The 16,783-nt window shown below is 36.3% G+C and overlaps 1 protein-coding gene across 1 annotated transcript in view; it reads right to left on the bottom strand.

The window, feature by feature from the left end:
• LOC124615563 (interleukin-1 receptor-associated kinase 1-like) overlaps window positions 1-16,783 on the bottom strand; it is a 179,955-nt gene that overhangs the window by 12,629 nt on the left and 150,543 nt on the right. The window contains exon 12 of the mRNA XM_047143540.1: window positions 2,818-3,507. Coding sequence (XP_046999496.1) covers window positions 2,818-3,507 — 690 coding nt within the window. The remainder of the gene's footprint in view (window positions 1-2,817; window positions 3,508-16,783) is intronic.

The following is a 16,783-nucleotide window of genomic DNA, read 5'->3' as shown; positions in this document are numbered from 1 at the left end:
CAAGGGGATTCACTCTCACCAGTTCTTTTTAACATAGTAATCAATAGAATAATCCAAAAAGTAAAGCTACTACAAATTGGAGCACAACTGGAAAGCAAAATTAACATTGTAGCATACGCTGATGACATTGCATTATTATCTGACAGTGAGAATGATTTGAAGCTTCTTACTGCACAATTAATTAAAGCCACAAATGGCACAGGCCTCCAGCTGAATACAGACAAAACAATGTACTTTATCTTATCCCGCTATCCATCAAATAATAATGTACTGCAAATTAATAACACAGCTTTCACAAAGACAAATGAATTTAATTACCTTGGTACAATAGTAACCTCTGACAACTCCATAAAAATTGAAATAGAATCACGAATTCAGAAGGCTAACAAATGCTACTATAGTCTCTTGACAGTTTTCAAAAGCAAGTTAATTTCTAGGAACACCAAACTACAAGTATACAAATCATTGATTATACCAGTACTCACCTATGGATCTGAAACCTGGACTCTCACAAAAAAAGAGGAAAACAGATTAAGAGTATTTGAACGAAAAACTTTGAGAAAAATATTTGGACCCATAAGAGATAGGATCAGTGATGAATGGAGATTGCTAAATAACAATGAAATTTACAAATTATATAAAGACTCCGATATAGTGGCCAAAATTAAAGCCAAAAGACTGAAATGGATAGGGCATGTCATCAGAGCACCACCAAACAGGACCATCAAGAAAGTGACTGAAGAGATTCCCACCGGAAGACGACCTCTTGGACGCCCACGCATGAGATACTTGGACAATATTCAAGACGATCTCAGAAAACTAGGACATGACAGACAGTGGCAAATTACTTGTAAAGACAGAGCAAAGTGGTTCAACATTGTCCATTCTGCAGCAAAAAGCCTTCATGGATTGTAATGCTTAATAATAATAATAATAATATTATGTAAATGCATCCATTATATTTTGGAAATGGATTGAGACCTTATGACCACCATGTATTTCTTTAAGCTGTTATTGGACAGTTGTGCTTTTCAAGAAGCATCAGAATTTCATGCCTTCTGGAAGAACACAACTTCCCATCCTTCAACAGGCAATGATACTCTAGGTTTTCAGCTCTATGAGATATTTTCCTGCTTTGTGCATCTTGGGCCCACTCAGTGTATCTGAGCATTACTGACAAAGCATAATTGATTGACTGTATCAAGATTCATATTTAACACTGTTTAACAAAACTGCAGTTATCTGTTAGAAGGAAGATTAAAAGCAAATTTGTTATACAGGGTGAAACAAAAATCCACTACCATTTGAAAATGCACTAATTCAAGCAATAATGTAGGTAGAGAAGTAAAAATTGACACATGTGCCTGAAGTGACATGGTGTTTTATTGAAACCAAAAACAAGTGCAGAAACTGCCCCCAAGAGATGACACTGGACATCAACACAACAGTGATGCTGAATGAGAATTGTGTATAAATTGAGCTGTAATGAGAGGAGGAGTCATATCATCCCTAGCCTGTCGGATATACACCTGTTGGAAGGTACAACCTTAATGCACCCATATTAATACATGTGTGAAAGATCTTTTGGGCAAATCATTCAGTGAGAATTGTGTGTCGAGCCACCACATCTGTCAGCTTGACTTCCCAAGTCCCCAGACCTCAATCCATGTGATTATTGGTTGTTGGGATACCTGAAGTCACAAGTCTGTTGTGATCGTCCAACCTCATTAGGGATGCTAAAAGACAACAGCTGACAGCAATTTTCTCACCATGCCTACTAATATGGAGTGCAGTGTTGTTCACAACATTGCCCCTCAGTTGCAGGTATTGTTGGTGAACGATGACCAAGTTGTTGAGCATTTGTTATAAAGATCACCATCTTTGCTAAAAGTCAACTGTTATGCTAATTATTGCTCATGTATCATAGAAAGTGTCATCTGCTAGTTATTTTGTATACTTTTGTTTGGTTTCCATAAACACCTATGTAATTTCATGCATGTGTGCAAATTTTTGCCCCTCTACCTACATTATTCCATGAAGTATTGAATTTTAAAACATCAACAAACTTTTATGTCACCCTTTACAATTCTGTTAATACATTATGATATGAAATATATACTATTTTATTTGTAGAAGGCACTGGTTCTGCATTAAGTATATAGTTATGTAGGTTAAATTTTGATAAAAGTAGAAATCATAAATTAATGAGTACTTAACATGGAAAGAAATACATTCTATCACTGGGCAATAGTTTGCCTCTCTGTACATAGTGGTGCCACTGACTCTGTGGAAAGTATTCCAGACAATAGTAACTACAATTCAGTATGAAGTTTGAATATCTTTGCAAAGTTATTTGTTAAATACACTGCTGAATTGTGAGAGAAATCTGAGAACAAACACAAATTTTGCTCTAAGGCCTATTTGACTGCCAAACACAATACTGGCCTGTACTCAGTGTTTACAAAATATTTTTTTGAAAATTTCACATGAACTTATTAAAAGTGTGACCTTTTCTCAACTAGCCAATAAACAAACTTAAAGTATGTGGACCTTTTAACAATTTTCTTGTGGATGCTCAATAGTGGACTAAAAACGCATAAGATCCACATTAAAATATTTGTTATCCAGCAGAGGTATGTAGAAGTAAAAATATCACTTGTAGCTTGCACTAGTTCAGAGATGTGAGGTTGAGTAGGAGTGTGAGGGTTCGGAGGAAAAGATTTTTTTTTTTTTTTTTTTTTTTTTTTTTGGGGGGGGGGGGGGGGAGGGGGGAGTAGGAGGAGGGAGGGATCATGTTGAAAACGTAATTATGCTTACCTTTTCTGATTTACTGTTATTTTGACTTTGGGATTCTTCGGCAACTGGTATATGCTTGGAGAAAGAGCTGGCTGTTGGTGGTGTAACGGCTATCAGTGGTGCAGCAGCTGTAATTGTCAATGGCAGTCCAAAGTCATTTTGTCCAAGGTGTGATGCAACAGACTCTGCAGATGTCTTAATCAAGCTAGGAAGCACAGTTGGATGACTAGGCAAATTCAGAATTTGCCCATCAATATTCAAATTATCAGCTGCACCATTTGCAACTAAATTCACTGCTTTCTGCAAACTATTCATCTGAAATGGATTTATACTGCCACCACCATTGGGGTGGACATTTTGCTTCCTGGGTGTATTGAGGATGACTGAGTCAACAACACCATTCAATTTCATTTCATTTGGAACAGCTGTTTCAACAATATTATTGAAGTTCCCTTCATAAGGAAGAGGAGATGGTACATTCCTCTGAATATTGTACACTAGTCTGTTTTCATCCTCAGGATGCACATTCATTTTTTGGGCATTCCCATTACTGACCACATCAAAAAATCGATTGTTGGGCAGCACAGGAGATGCCAATCCCCCAGGAATCTGCTGTTGCTGTGGTAACACCTGTTGCTGCTGCTGCTGCTGGAGGTGATACAGTGGGGAAATAAAAGGCAAGTTTGGAGCTCCATGGGTCAAATCAGGCACCTGAAATAAGAAAGTAAACTAGAAGCCATTACACATAAACTGAATCAAAATAATTCTTTATTAAATCTCTAGTAGTCAAATCAGATAACTGCATGTAACACCTGTTCTCCCTGTCTGCATACTCATAGCACTACAACATAGCAGAAAACATAAATCCACTTGCGTAAGACATTATAAGTATATGACCATTCAGGAACTACCCATAAAATTCATTTGGTCTGTCTGGCCAAGTTACACTGGTTGATAAATTTTAGTAAAGCTTGACACGAGGTCGCCAGTGTTCCTACCTTGAAGTGCATGTTGGTAACTCTTGCCGTGAGCGATGAAGGGAAGCAAAGGTGGTAGAATAGCTGATTTGTATAGCCAACAACAATTATGTTTTACTTTCAGTCGCAGGAGAAACAAATATTGCATTTTAATGTAACATCCTTGATAATAGCATGTATGACAGTGCAATGGAACTGAAGTTCCACAGAAAACACAAATACACAGATGCACATGTGGTAATAAATTATTTAACACAAGTGGTGCTGGTATCATTATATACTTGCAAACATGCGCTGTTTCTGCAACTAAATAAGACTTCATTTTTATATGACAGGTGTTTCACTTTTTTGTATTTACGAAACATCACATATTAAGGTCTCTAATCACACTTTGTAAATAAAAGGAAACTAAACATGTATGACATAAAAACAAACAGCATTTTGTTTAGCTGCATTGATGGATCACATCTTCAAGAAAATAGTAATATAGGAACAAGTAAGGAATGCCAGAAAATATAAAAATAATGACAACATCGGAAATTCATTCAAAAGAACTTGTTGCACTGCATCTCGTACCCTGTTGCTACACACTTCATAAAATGCACAAATGGACCCTTCTTTTCACCGTATCTTCTGCACCCCACATACTCAAACAAATGGCTATCGAACTGCACTGCCCAGTTCTATGAAGCCATCTTCATTTGGCCAACCAGATGACTTTTATACTATCGGTTGTGCACCTGTTTCGAGATTGTTAAATTCCACTTTGTGTTTAACAGTAAAATGCTTGAATCCTTCATCATTCAAAGACTTATTTATGTGACATAAAGTAGTCAAAAATTTCTGTTGCTTCTGACGGGCTGTACTCAAAAGATATTACTGAGCAGCGCCTTCTTTGTACGTCAGGAAACAATTTTAGACAATCACTTGTGGGTTCCTCTTTCAATTCCTTTGAACACTCGCCTTCCTATATTATTATTATTATTATTCTTTCTTTCTTTCTTTTCTCAGACGTTATGTCTGGTCAAAAATGGAAAGTGACGCGGACCTTGATCAAGCGTGACTTCCTTTTAACTGTACGGTATATGTTATATTGCATTTAGGAACTTTCGGGTGATTGAACATGTATCAATAATTACGGATTTCTGTAGTTGTATATATAACTTTGGATGTAGCTGTATTGCATTGATGTACTGGTGGATATTGTGTGGTATGACTCCTGTAGTTGATAGTATAATTGGTATAATGTCAACTTTATCCTGATGCCACATGTCCTTGACTTCCTCAGCCAGTTGGATGTATTTTTCAATTTTTTCTCCTGTTTTCTTTTGTATATTTGTTGTATTGGGTATGGATATTTCGATTAGTTGTGTTAATTTCTTCTTTTTATTGGTGAGTATGATGTCAGGTTTGTTATGTGGTGTTATTTTATCTGTTATAATGGTTCTGTTCCAGTATAATTTGTATTCATCATTCTCCAGTACATTTTATGGTGCATACTTGTATGTGGGAACGTGTTGTTTTATAAGTTTATGTTGTAAGGCAAGCTGTTGATGTATTATTTTTGCTACATTGTCATGTCTTCTGGGGTATTCTGTATTTGCTAGTATTGTACATCCGCTTGTGATGTGATCTACTGTTTCTATTTGTTGTTTGCAAAGTCTGCATTTATCTGTTGTGGTATTGGGATCTTTAATAATATGCTTGCTGTAATATCTGGTGTTTATTGTTTGATCCTGTATTGCAATCATGAATCTTTCTGTCTCACTGTATATATTGCCTTTTCTTAGCCATGTGTTGGATGCGTCTTGATCGATGTGTGGCTGTGTTAGATGATACGGGTGCTTGCCATGTAGTGTTTTCTTTTTCCAATTTACTTTCTTCGTATCTGTTGATGTTATGTGATCTAGAGGGATGTAGAAGTGGTTATGAAATTGCAGTGGTGTAGCCGATGTATTTATATGAGTGATTGCTTTGTGTATTTTGCTAGTCTCTGCTCGTTCTAGAAAGAATTTCCTTAAATTGTCTACCCGTCCATAATGTAGGTTTTTTATGTTGATAAATCCCCTTCCTCCTTCCTTTCTGCTTAATGTGAATCTTTCTGTTGCTGAATGTATGTGATGTATTCTATATTTGTGGCATTGTGATCATGTAAGTGTATTGAGTGCTTCTAGGTCTGTGTTACTCCATTTCACTACTCCAAATGAGTAGGTCAATATTGGTATAGCATAAGTATTTATAGCTTTTGTCTTGTTTCTTGCTGTCAATTCTGTTTTCAGTATTTTTGTTAGTCTTTGTCTATATTTTTCTTTTAGTTCTTCTTTAATATTTGTATTATCTATTCCTATTTTTTGTCTGTATCCTAGATATTTATAGGCATCTGTTTTTTTCCATCGCTTCTATGCAGTCGCTGTGGTTATCCAATATGTAATGTTCTTGTTTAGTGTGTTTTCCCTTGACTATGCTATTTTTCTTACATTTGTCTATTCCAAAATCCATATTTATATCATTGCTGAATACTTCTGTTATGTTTAGTAATTGGTTGAGTTGTTGATTTGTTGCTGCCAGTAGTTTTAGATCATCCATGTATAGCAAATGTGTGATTTTGTGTTGGTATGTTCCAGTAATATTGTATCCATAATTTGTATTATTTAGCATGTTGGATAGTGGGTTCAGAGCAAGGCAGAACCAGAAAGGACTTAATGAGTCGCCTTGGTATATTCCACGCTTAATCCGTATTGGCTGTGACATGATATTATTTGAATTTGTTTGTATATTAAGTGTGGTTTTCCAATTTTTCATTACTATGTTTAGGAACTGTATCAATTTAGGACCTACTTTGTATATTTCCAATATTTGTAGTAACCATGAGTGGGGTACACTATCAAAAGCTTTTTGGTAATCAATGTATGCGTAGTGTAGTGACCTTTGTTTAGTTTTAGCTTGATATGTCACATCTGCATCTATTATCAGTTGCTCTTTACATCCTCGTGCTCCTTTGCAACAGCCTTTTTGTTCTTCATTTATAATTTTGTTCTGTGTTGTATGTGTTATTAATTTCTGTGTAATGACTGAAGTTAATATTTTGTATATTGTTGGTAGGCATGTTATGGGGCGATATTTAGCTGGGTTTGCTGTGTCTGCTTGATCTTTAGGTTTCAGATAAGTTATTCCATGTGTAAGTGTATCAGGGAATGTGTATGGGTCTGCAATGTAACTGTTAAATAATTTATATCTAAAAACACAGATGATGTGACTTACCAAACGAAAGCGCTGGCACGTCGATAGACACACAAACAAACACAAACATACACACAAAATTCATGCTTTCACAACAAACTGTTGCCTCATCAGGAAAGAGGGAAGGAGAGGGAAAGACGAAAGGATTTGGGTTTTAAGGGAGAGGGTAAGGAGTCATTCCAATCCCGGGAGCGGAAAGACTTACCTTAGGGGGAAAAAAAGGACGGGTATACACTCGCACACAGACACATATCCATCAACAATATACAGACACAAGCAGACATATACAGAAGCAAAGAGTTGAAACTCTCATAGCCATACCAAAACTTCCACATGTCGTCAACACTGTGTTCACAACATGTCCTTGTACATTCATTAGGTATATTCTGTACAGGGGAGATATTTTAGCTGAAGGTTGTTTGCCCAGTGTCAGCGGATAAATACAATAATGCAGTGCCTGTGTTGTTCAGAAGTATGATGGAATGTTCCTTCAGAAATGCATGCATGTCTGAAGGAACCTGCATCATACTTCTGAACAACACTGGCACTGCAATATTGTACGAAATCAAATTGTTGAGTCAAAAGAGAGTGCTTTCTCAGGCTGAAGGCAGCTGTTTTGGTATTTCTCACTGGCTACTTAAAAGAACACCAAATGAAGCATTAACATCTAGAGCTGCCTTCTAAGGTGATTAAAAACAGACATAGTCAGCTTGGAAAATTAAAAGTTAATATTTATAAAAATGTAAATGATGTCAGTAACATTTTTCTCAGGGTTGTTGGGACATAACCACAATGACACAGCCCTACCATCTTTTGATATGCTCTGATCACATAGATCAATGCAGCACATCTAAACAAATACAACCTTCTTTCAAATGACCAATTTGGTTTCAGACCAGGCAGAGATACAGAAATGGCAATAGCACATTTCACTAAAGTGGTTCTAGAAGCACTGGATGAAGGCAACTATGTATCTGGCATATTCCTTGACCTGTCAAAGGCCTTTGATACAGTTGACCACCAAAATCTGTTACTTAAGTTAGAAGCACTAGGAGTAAGAGGGGTAATCAACAAATGGTTCCATTCATACCTTAAAAATAGAGTACAGTGGGTAGAGATCTCGCATGTCTCCAGTAGATCAAAGTTCATAGAAAAACACCTGTCAGATCCACAGCATATTAATATTGGGGTCCCTCAGGGAAGTGTGCTGGGTCCGGTGTTGTTCTTGATTTATATAAATGACTTTCCACAATATATCCGACATGGAGAGAAGATATTGTTTGCCGATGACAGCAATATTATAATCACCAGTGAGACATCAGCACAAATGTTGGAAAATTGTAATGAATAACTGAAAGATGTCTGCAAATGGTCTACAGAGAATAAAGTGACCTTAAATATTAAGAAAACAAATAGCATATGCTTTAGAACAAACAGAAAAAACAGTCCCCTAAAGTTAAAGCTACATAACACCTCTGTAGACGAAGTGCCCACCACAAAATTCCTAGGGTTGCATATTGACAGCCAGCTTAGGTGGAGTGAACATGTTAAAAAACTCACAAAAAAGATATCTACAACGTGTTACGCACTTAGAGTTCTCTCCTCAGTATGCAGCGATGAATGTCTAAGAACTGTATATTTTAGCTATGTACATTCAGTCATAAGCTATGGGATAATTTTCTGGGGAAATAATGTACTCAACTTACAAACAGTTTTTAAAGTGCAGAAGAGAGCAGTGAGAATTATAACTAAAAGCAGTAAGTGGGCTCACTGCAGAGAACTATTCAAAATACTTGGTATTCTAACTGTTCCCTGTTTATTTATGTTCCACACTATAGTATATATAAAGAAAAATATAGTGAATTATAGTACAAACAGCATTTTACACAGCTATAGCACAAGAACAAGCCACTGCCTTCATCTAGATAGGAGAAACAAGCATAAGACCCAAAAAAGTTTCTTGTATCAGGGTGTAAAATTGTATAACAAGCTGCCACAGGAAATCAAAGAAATTAACAGCATGTACTGTTTCAGAAAAACTCTTAAACTGTATTTTCAGGAACACTGTTTTTACACAGTAAGTGAATATTTAAATGTTTGAATGTAATTTAAGTGACATAATGACATTGTATTGTATATTCTGTAAATGTATAACAAGCTGCACAGGACATCAAAGAAATTAACAACATGTACTGTTACAGAAAACCCTTAAACTATATTTTCAGGAACACTGTTTCTAAACAATAAGTGAATATTTAATTGTTTGAATGTAATTTAAGTGATAAATGTCATTGTATTTGTATACTCTGTAAATGCATATAAAAGTGTCAATGTATCTGCAAAAATCACTGTATCCAAACTGACAACATCCATACATTGCAAAATGTCTACGGATGGCTAATCAAATAAATAAATAAATAAATAAACATTAGAAAGAATTTAATCGAACTTACATTACCATACTACCTTTTTATCACTGCCAATACTTTAAGAAGTTGAGACACATAATACTTACATAGAGCTTGGGCTACATCACAGGTCATTCTGTCAATCTCCATTTCATATTCAGCTTCGTTGGATTTGCCCACTCACAATCAAACTGTTTTACCAACCCAACCAAGACCTTGGCCTGCACTACAGATCTGCCAGTCACCACAACCATCACATTCATTGGCCACATCAACTCACAACCAAACTACTGCCTTCTAATCTAACCCAGAGCTCTGGCTACACTACAGACCAGTCTGTCACCACAACTGGGTTTTCTGCTTTCATAATTGTTAGCTTTGTCAACTTACAAACTGCTGCCTTTCAAAAACTTAGATGTCAGGCTATGCTACAGATCAGCCTGTCACCACAACAACTTTTTTGCTTTCACATTCATTGACTTTACCAACTCACAACAAAACTGTTGTCTCCCAACACAATCTAGACCTCAGGCTACACTACAGGTCATAACACAAATGCCAGGTTTCTGGAATATCAAAAGTAACAAACAGCCATCCACCCAGCAGAAATGGTTTGTGATTGTCATCAATACCTCAGCTGTGTAATTTACACAATTTCTTCATATCAGACTGTCACAAAACAAAAATTTCCTTAATTTTGACAGATCCTGTGATTACGGCCTCATAACAGAAATATCAAGATTCAGTGAAACTAGAAAATTAATAAAGGACCATCCATAAAACATGAATAATTCACAGCAGTCTGTCACCAACATCATCTTCTACATTTACGAATAAATAATTAATAATATTTCATCATACAAATTGCTACATACCCCAACGACAGAAAATGAAGAAAGGGCTGCCTACACAACGTAGGAATTTGAGTCTATCAGTCACCAAAAGAAGAGTTACATATTTTGTATGAATTAAATAGTGTAGAACATTCACCATTACACATGTTCCGTAGTTCAGACATATACCCGAATATTTATCTCAATACAAAATCATTAAAAGTCATACATAGTAACTACAGAAATTCCCAGAAAAAATCTTTATTTGTATCATAAATCTCAATATTACATTTCCATCTAACGCCTCATCATTCACTCTACAAATGCCTGTCACCAAGCACAACAAGCACAGGCACTGCCAACGCCTGTGCTGTACTGCAATCGAGAAAAGCATGTGGATGGTCCGTAGCAAAGTTTAGGCTAAACTTTAGCACAGTGAAAGAAGGTTTTCTTTTAATGCTGTAGCTTACTTTCTGTTATAGATACTAGTCATATTAATGGCTGGCTGCTATATAAACATATACATTTCATACTGCTGCCCTATATCAGCTCAAGAGTACAATATAAATTAATTAGGAAGTGACACACAAAATGGTTGTTATATTTGACACAGTATTTTAGGAATTCCTTTGGAAAAATAAGGAAAGAAGGAAGAACGGAAGGAATGAATGAAGCAAGATTAGGGTTTGGCATCCCAACTGACAACAAGGTCATTAGCGGCACAGTACCTGAGTGTTTCAAGGATGACAAAGGAAATCGGCTGCACATTTCAAATGCACCATCCCAGCATCTGACTAGTTCAATTTAGGGAAATTATGGAAAACCTAAACCAGGGCGGCTGGCTGCAGATTTCAACTGTTGTCCTCCAGAAAGTGAGTCCAGTGTCCTAACCACTGAGGAATTTCACACATTTCTGGTAAATGCACTAGTGTAAGTACAGCTGACATTTTATGCCTTCATGATAAAAATTAATTACAGTGAAACCTCTATATAACATTTTTCAAGGGACCACAAATTCTGAACACTGTATGGAGGAAAACACTATAAAGAGGAAGGCTTCCAAATAATAATTGTAGGGCATTACTGAAGATCGTGATACCACTAATAAGCTTTGACAAATGGTGCCATAGGACGACATTTTAAATTTTCACAACACTGTAATATGATATTCATCGAAAATGATCAATGTATCGAATGATTAGTTTTTTGTAATTAAAACATGGGGCCCGGTAGGTGGATGGGTGAAAGTAAATGGCACCAAAAAGATCGCAAGCAGAATGTGTGTCACATGTCACGTGACCAGGTTCTGCCGCTGACATATGAAGTACGCTGAGCGCGGGCTTTCCGAGCCGATGCAAACTGTGAATCCACAGAACGGAAAATGATGCGTCTACATCCAGTCACTTAAACGTTATAAAGAGGTAAATAATTGACCAGGGTTCCAAAAATATGAGTGTTACATGGAGGAAATTGTAATATAGAGGAAACACAGTAAAGAGGAAAATTTAACATTGTTTATATGGGCTTTTAGTCGGGACCGAAAAAAAAACAGATGTAACATAGAGGAAAACATTATATGGAGGAACGTTATAAAGAGGTTTCACTGTAATTAATTATGTTCTGTAGATGCCATCATTGAGGAGAACCTTCAGGGTGTCAAAACATACATTAACAAAAAAAATTTAAAAAAAATAAAAATAAAAAATAGGCAAGTCACAGAAATTTAATGTGCATACTAACTGGCTAGAGGACAAATGTAAGGATGTAGAGGCTTATCTCACTAGGGGTAAGATAGATACTGCCTACAGGAAAATTAAAGAGACATTTGGAGAAAAGAGAGCCACTTGTATGAATATCAAGAGCTCAGATGGAAACCCAGTTCTAAGCAAAGAGGGGAAAGCAGAAAGGTGGAAGGAGTATATAGAGGGTCTATACATGGGCGATGTACTTGAGGACAATATTATGGAAATGGAAGAGGATTTAGATGAAGATGAAATGGGAGATACGATACTGCGTGAAGAGTTTGACAGAGCACTGAAAGACCTGAGTCGAAACAAGGCTCCGGGAGTAGACAACATTCCATTACAACTACTGATGGCCTTGGGAGAGCCAGTCCTGACAAAATTCTACCATCTGGTGAGCAAGATGTAGGAGACAGGCGAAATACCCTCAGACTTCAAGAAGAATATAATAATTCCAATCCCAAAGAAAGCAGGTGTTGACAGATGTGAAAATTACCGAACAATCAGTTTAATAAGCCACAGCTGCAAAATACTAACACGAATTCTTTACAGAAAATGGAAAAACTGGTAGAAGCCGACCTCGGGGAAGATCAGTTTCGATTCCGTAGAAATGTTGGAACACGTGAGGCAATACTGACCTTACGACTTATCTTAGAAGCTAGACTAGGGAAAGATAAACCTACGTTTCTAGCATTTGCAGATTTAGAGAAAGCTTTTGACAATGTTGACTGGAATACTCTCTTTCAAATTCTAAAGGTGGCAGGGGTAAAATACAGGGAGCGAAAGGCTATTTACAATCTATACAGAAACCAGATGGCAGTTATAAGAGTTGAGGGCCATGAAAGGGAAGCAGTGGTTGGGAAGGGAGGGAGACAGGGTTGTAGCCTCTCCCCGAGGTTATTCAATCTGTATATTGAGCAAGCAGTAAAGGAAATGAAAGAAAAATTCGGAGTAGGTATTAAAATCCATGGAGAAGAAATAAAAACTTTGAGGTTCGCCGATGACATTGTAATTCTGTCAGAGACAGCAAAGGATTTGGAAGAGCAGTTGAACGGAATGGACAGTGTCTTGAAAGGAGGATATAAGATGAACATCAACAAAAGCAAAACGAGGATAATGGAATGTAGTCGAATTAAGTCAGGTGATGCTGAGGGAATTAGATTAGGAAATGAGACACTTAAAGTAGTAAAGGAGTTTTGCTATTTGGGGACCAAAATAACTGGCGATGGTCGAAGTAGAGAGGATATAAAATGTAGACTGGCAATGGCAAGGAAAGAGTTTCTGAAGAAGAGAAATTTGTTAACATCGAGTATAGATTTAAGTGTCAGGAAGTCGTTTCTGAAAGTATTTGTATGGAGTGTAGCCATGTATGGAAGTGAAATGTGGACAATAAATAGTTTGGACAAGAAGAGAATAGAAGCTTTCGAAATGTGGTGCTACAGAAGAATGTTGAAGATTAGGTGGGTAGATCACGTAACTAATGAGGAGGTATTGTATAGGATTGGGGAGAAGAGAAGTTTGTGGCACAACTTGATTAGAAGAAGGGATTGGTTGGTAGGACATGTCCTGAGGCATCAAGGGATCACAAATTTAGCATTGGAGGGCAGCGTGGAGGGTAAAAATCATAGAGGGAGACCAAGAGATGAATACACTAAGCAGATTCAGAAGGATGTAGGTTGCAGTAGGTACTGGAACATGAAGGAGCTTGCACAGTATAGATTAGCATGGAGAGCTGCATCAAACCAGTCTCAGGACTGAAGACCACAACAACAACAACAACTAACTGAACAATAAACCATCACTATACGGTTTAATGCTAAATATGCTTATTCACACTAAATTTAATCAAGAAAGTTGGAAAGAAATTTGCAACTTTGAAAAAAGTTGTTGCTTACTCAGTTGTACTAAATAGCTGCTTTTTATCTCCTATTCATATTTGTTTTCAACACGAACAGTCCAAGACCATATTAATGAGATCCAAGGTAGGAAGTAGGGCAGCATTGGTTGTAAATTTTTAATCCATTTATTGCAAACCAATTTCAGGTACAGAGTCTTCAGCGTTACATGAATACAAGAACATAATGAGAATCAAATATTAAAATATAAATTCAAACCAGATCACAAACATATCAGCTTGTAAACCATAAATTTACATACTAATTATATCCAAGTCATGATGATGCACTATAAATATAGTACCACGTGGTACCACTTGACATTACAGATAACAGACCTCAGTTGAAGTGAGCTTGCTGCTTACATTTTCATGCAGCTAAACTCAGTATGTGGTGTGAGCTAGTGCTCACTTTATTACCGTCATTTGTATTCTAATTATTTTTACACTATTTGAAAAGTAAAATATGTAAAACTAAATGGCATCCTTAAATTCTAAAATACAGTCAGAAACTGAACAAAGAATCCACTGGTAGGTGGCACAAATTAAAATACTCGTAATACTTCTTTTATATAAAACCTAAAGCCAAACAAGTTATACATTATCAATATATACCAAATGCTGAGTTCATAATTCCCTCTTCCAAATTGGATTACATTAAGAAAAGTAACTTACATGGTTGTCAAGTATGAAACAGTGTTACAATCTACAGGAGAATGCAATGTACAACATGTTTTATAAACTCTTATCACTGTGTATTATAGAAACATATGTAACTTAGTTTGATGTTAATAATAATGCGGATACATGTACTGTCAGTGGCTACTGAAAAACACATATGCTACATTTCATTCTCACTTACTGAAATGGTGCACAGCAGTACATACAGCTGTACTTATGAGGTGTTGTGTATCCTCCTTTGGACCTATACAGCTCCTTATTTTTATTAATTAGATGGCTTCTGATACCCTCCTAAAACCAGGTGCTTCTCATTGTCAACTGCTCCTGAGCAAGATGGCATGGGGAAAATCTCTGACAATCAAATATCTCCATTTCTTCAACAAAATCCAAAAATCTGCCATTACTCCGTATGCAGTAGCTCCAGTTGTGAGGTGTGATTTTATTATTAATGCCAGATCAAGTTAGATATATGTTTCTACAATAACCAGTAATAAGATTTTATAAGTCATTATGTATGCTGCATTTTCCTTGAGGTCGTAACACTGGTTCATACTTACAACCATATAAGTTACTTTTCTGAATGTAATCCAATTTGGAAGAGAGAATTATGAACTCAGCATGTGAAATGTATGCATAGTGTATAACTTGTTTCTTAATATTACTACAGGCTTTAGGTTTTATATGAAAGAAATACTACTAGTATTTTAATGTGTGCTACCTACAAGTGGATTCTTCCTTCAATTACTGAATGTATTTTAGTATTTAAGGATGCCACTGTGGTTTTATACATTTTACTTTTCAAATAATGTAAAAAAAAGGAGAACACAAATGAGAGTAATAAAGAGGACATTAGTTGCTACTGATGTCACATACCGAGGTTAGCTGCATGGAAATGTGAGCATCAAGCTCAGTTTAACTGATATTTGTTGTCTGTCATGTCAAGTGGTACCATGTGCTATTATGTTTCTGATGAGTCATCATGACCTGGATATAAGTGGTATGTAAATTTAAAGTTCTGTATTTATGATCTGGTTTTAATTTATATTTTATTGGTTGATTCTCATTATGTTCTTATATTCATGTATCATGGAAGATAGCTAATACATAGTAGGTGAAATTGATCTCCAATAAACACATTAAAAATTTATGACTGATGCTTCCCTTCCTCCTATCTTGGTAATCTCCTATTAATAATTTAATATTTGGAGACACTGGAATTTTTCAAGAAAAATAGTTACCCATTTTTAAATGCCAAGTACAGTTTACAGGGCAGATTTTTAATTAACTTGCCATGTAGTTAACAGAACTTTTCAGTCCTTGAACTTATGTATTCAGGTAGTTTGTAGAAAGAGTAGTTACTGACGTATGTCTTTATTTTTAACTCAGGTGTGTGGCGTCTGTTCTTTCAGACATGTCTGAAAGAATAGACATGTTTTATGATTCAGTGGCTATATGTATACATGAGATAAGAGAATTACAGGCATCAGCCACAATTCGGCACTGAAAGAAATTCAGTGGCAACAAGTGAAAATTTATGCCAGATGTGGACTCAAACCGAGATTTCTCACTGTATGCGAATGTTGCCTTAACAGCTTTGGCTAACTGAGCATGTTTTCCATTCAATCCGAACTCTCAACCTGTGGCACAATACATATGTAGCATCCATTGTCCATTATCTTCATTGCTCACAGCTTCACCCAATTCCTGCAAGAGTTCGAACTTAGTGTGCATCCGTACCAAATCTGTCATTAATAGCCACCAAGACGAATATACCAGGTGGTTATAATTAAATTGACAGCTGCGGTGTGGGCTGTATACATTGCAGGTCACAGAAACAACATAGGTGTGTTCATTAACCAGTGTGGTCACAGAGAATGTTGAAAAACATAATTATTCCACTTTCTGCCACCAGGTGAAAACATGGTGCTGTAAGCAGAAAACATGTGGAATGTTTCCTATTATAAAATCATTATGCTGTTTGTCACTTGGCAACACATGTTGATTTCTGTTGTGAAGTAGTTGTTAGTGTAAAGGGTTAAGAATGTTGATGTTTTCCATATGAAAACCAAGGGCTGTTGAGAGAGAAGACTGTGCACTACTGGTAAACTTGTATTATCAGAATGGCAGTAACAGCAGCAATGCATTGCAGGAATATAATCAACAGAAGCAGCTACAAAGAGGCTCCATGTCAATAAATGGGATAGAGAATATG

This window comes from Schistocerca americana, chromosome 5 (assembly GCF_021461395.2).
Source record: "Schistocerca americana isolate TAMUIC-IGC-003095 chromosome 5, iqSchAmer2.1, whole genome shotgun sequence".
NCBI lineage: Eukaryota > Metazoa > Arthropoda > Insecta > Orthoptera > Acrididae > Schistocerca > Schistocerca americana.
Note: the sequence above shows the minus strand (reverse complement) of the source record. Positions and strands in the feature narration are given on the sequence as shown.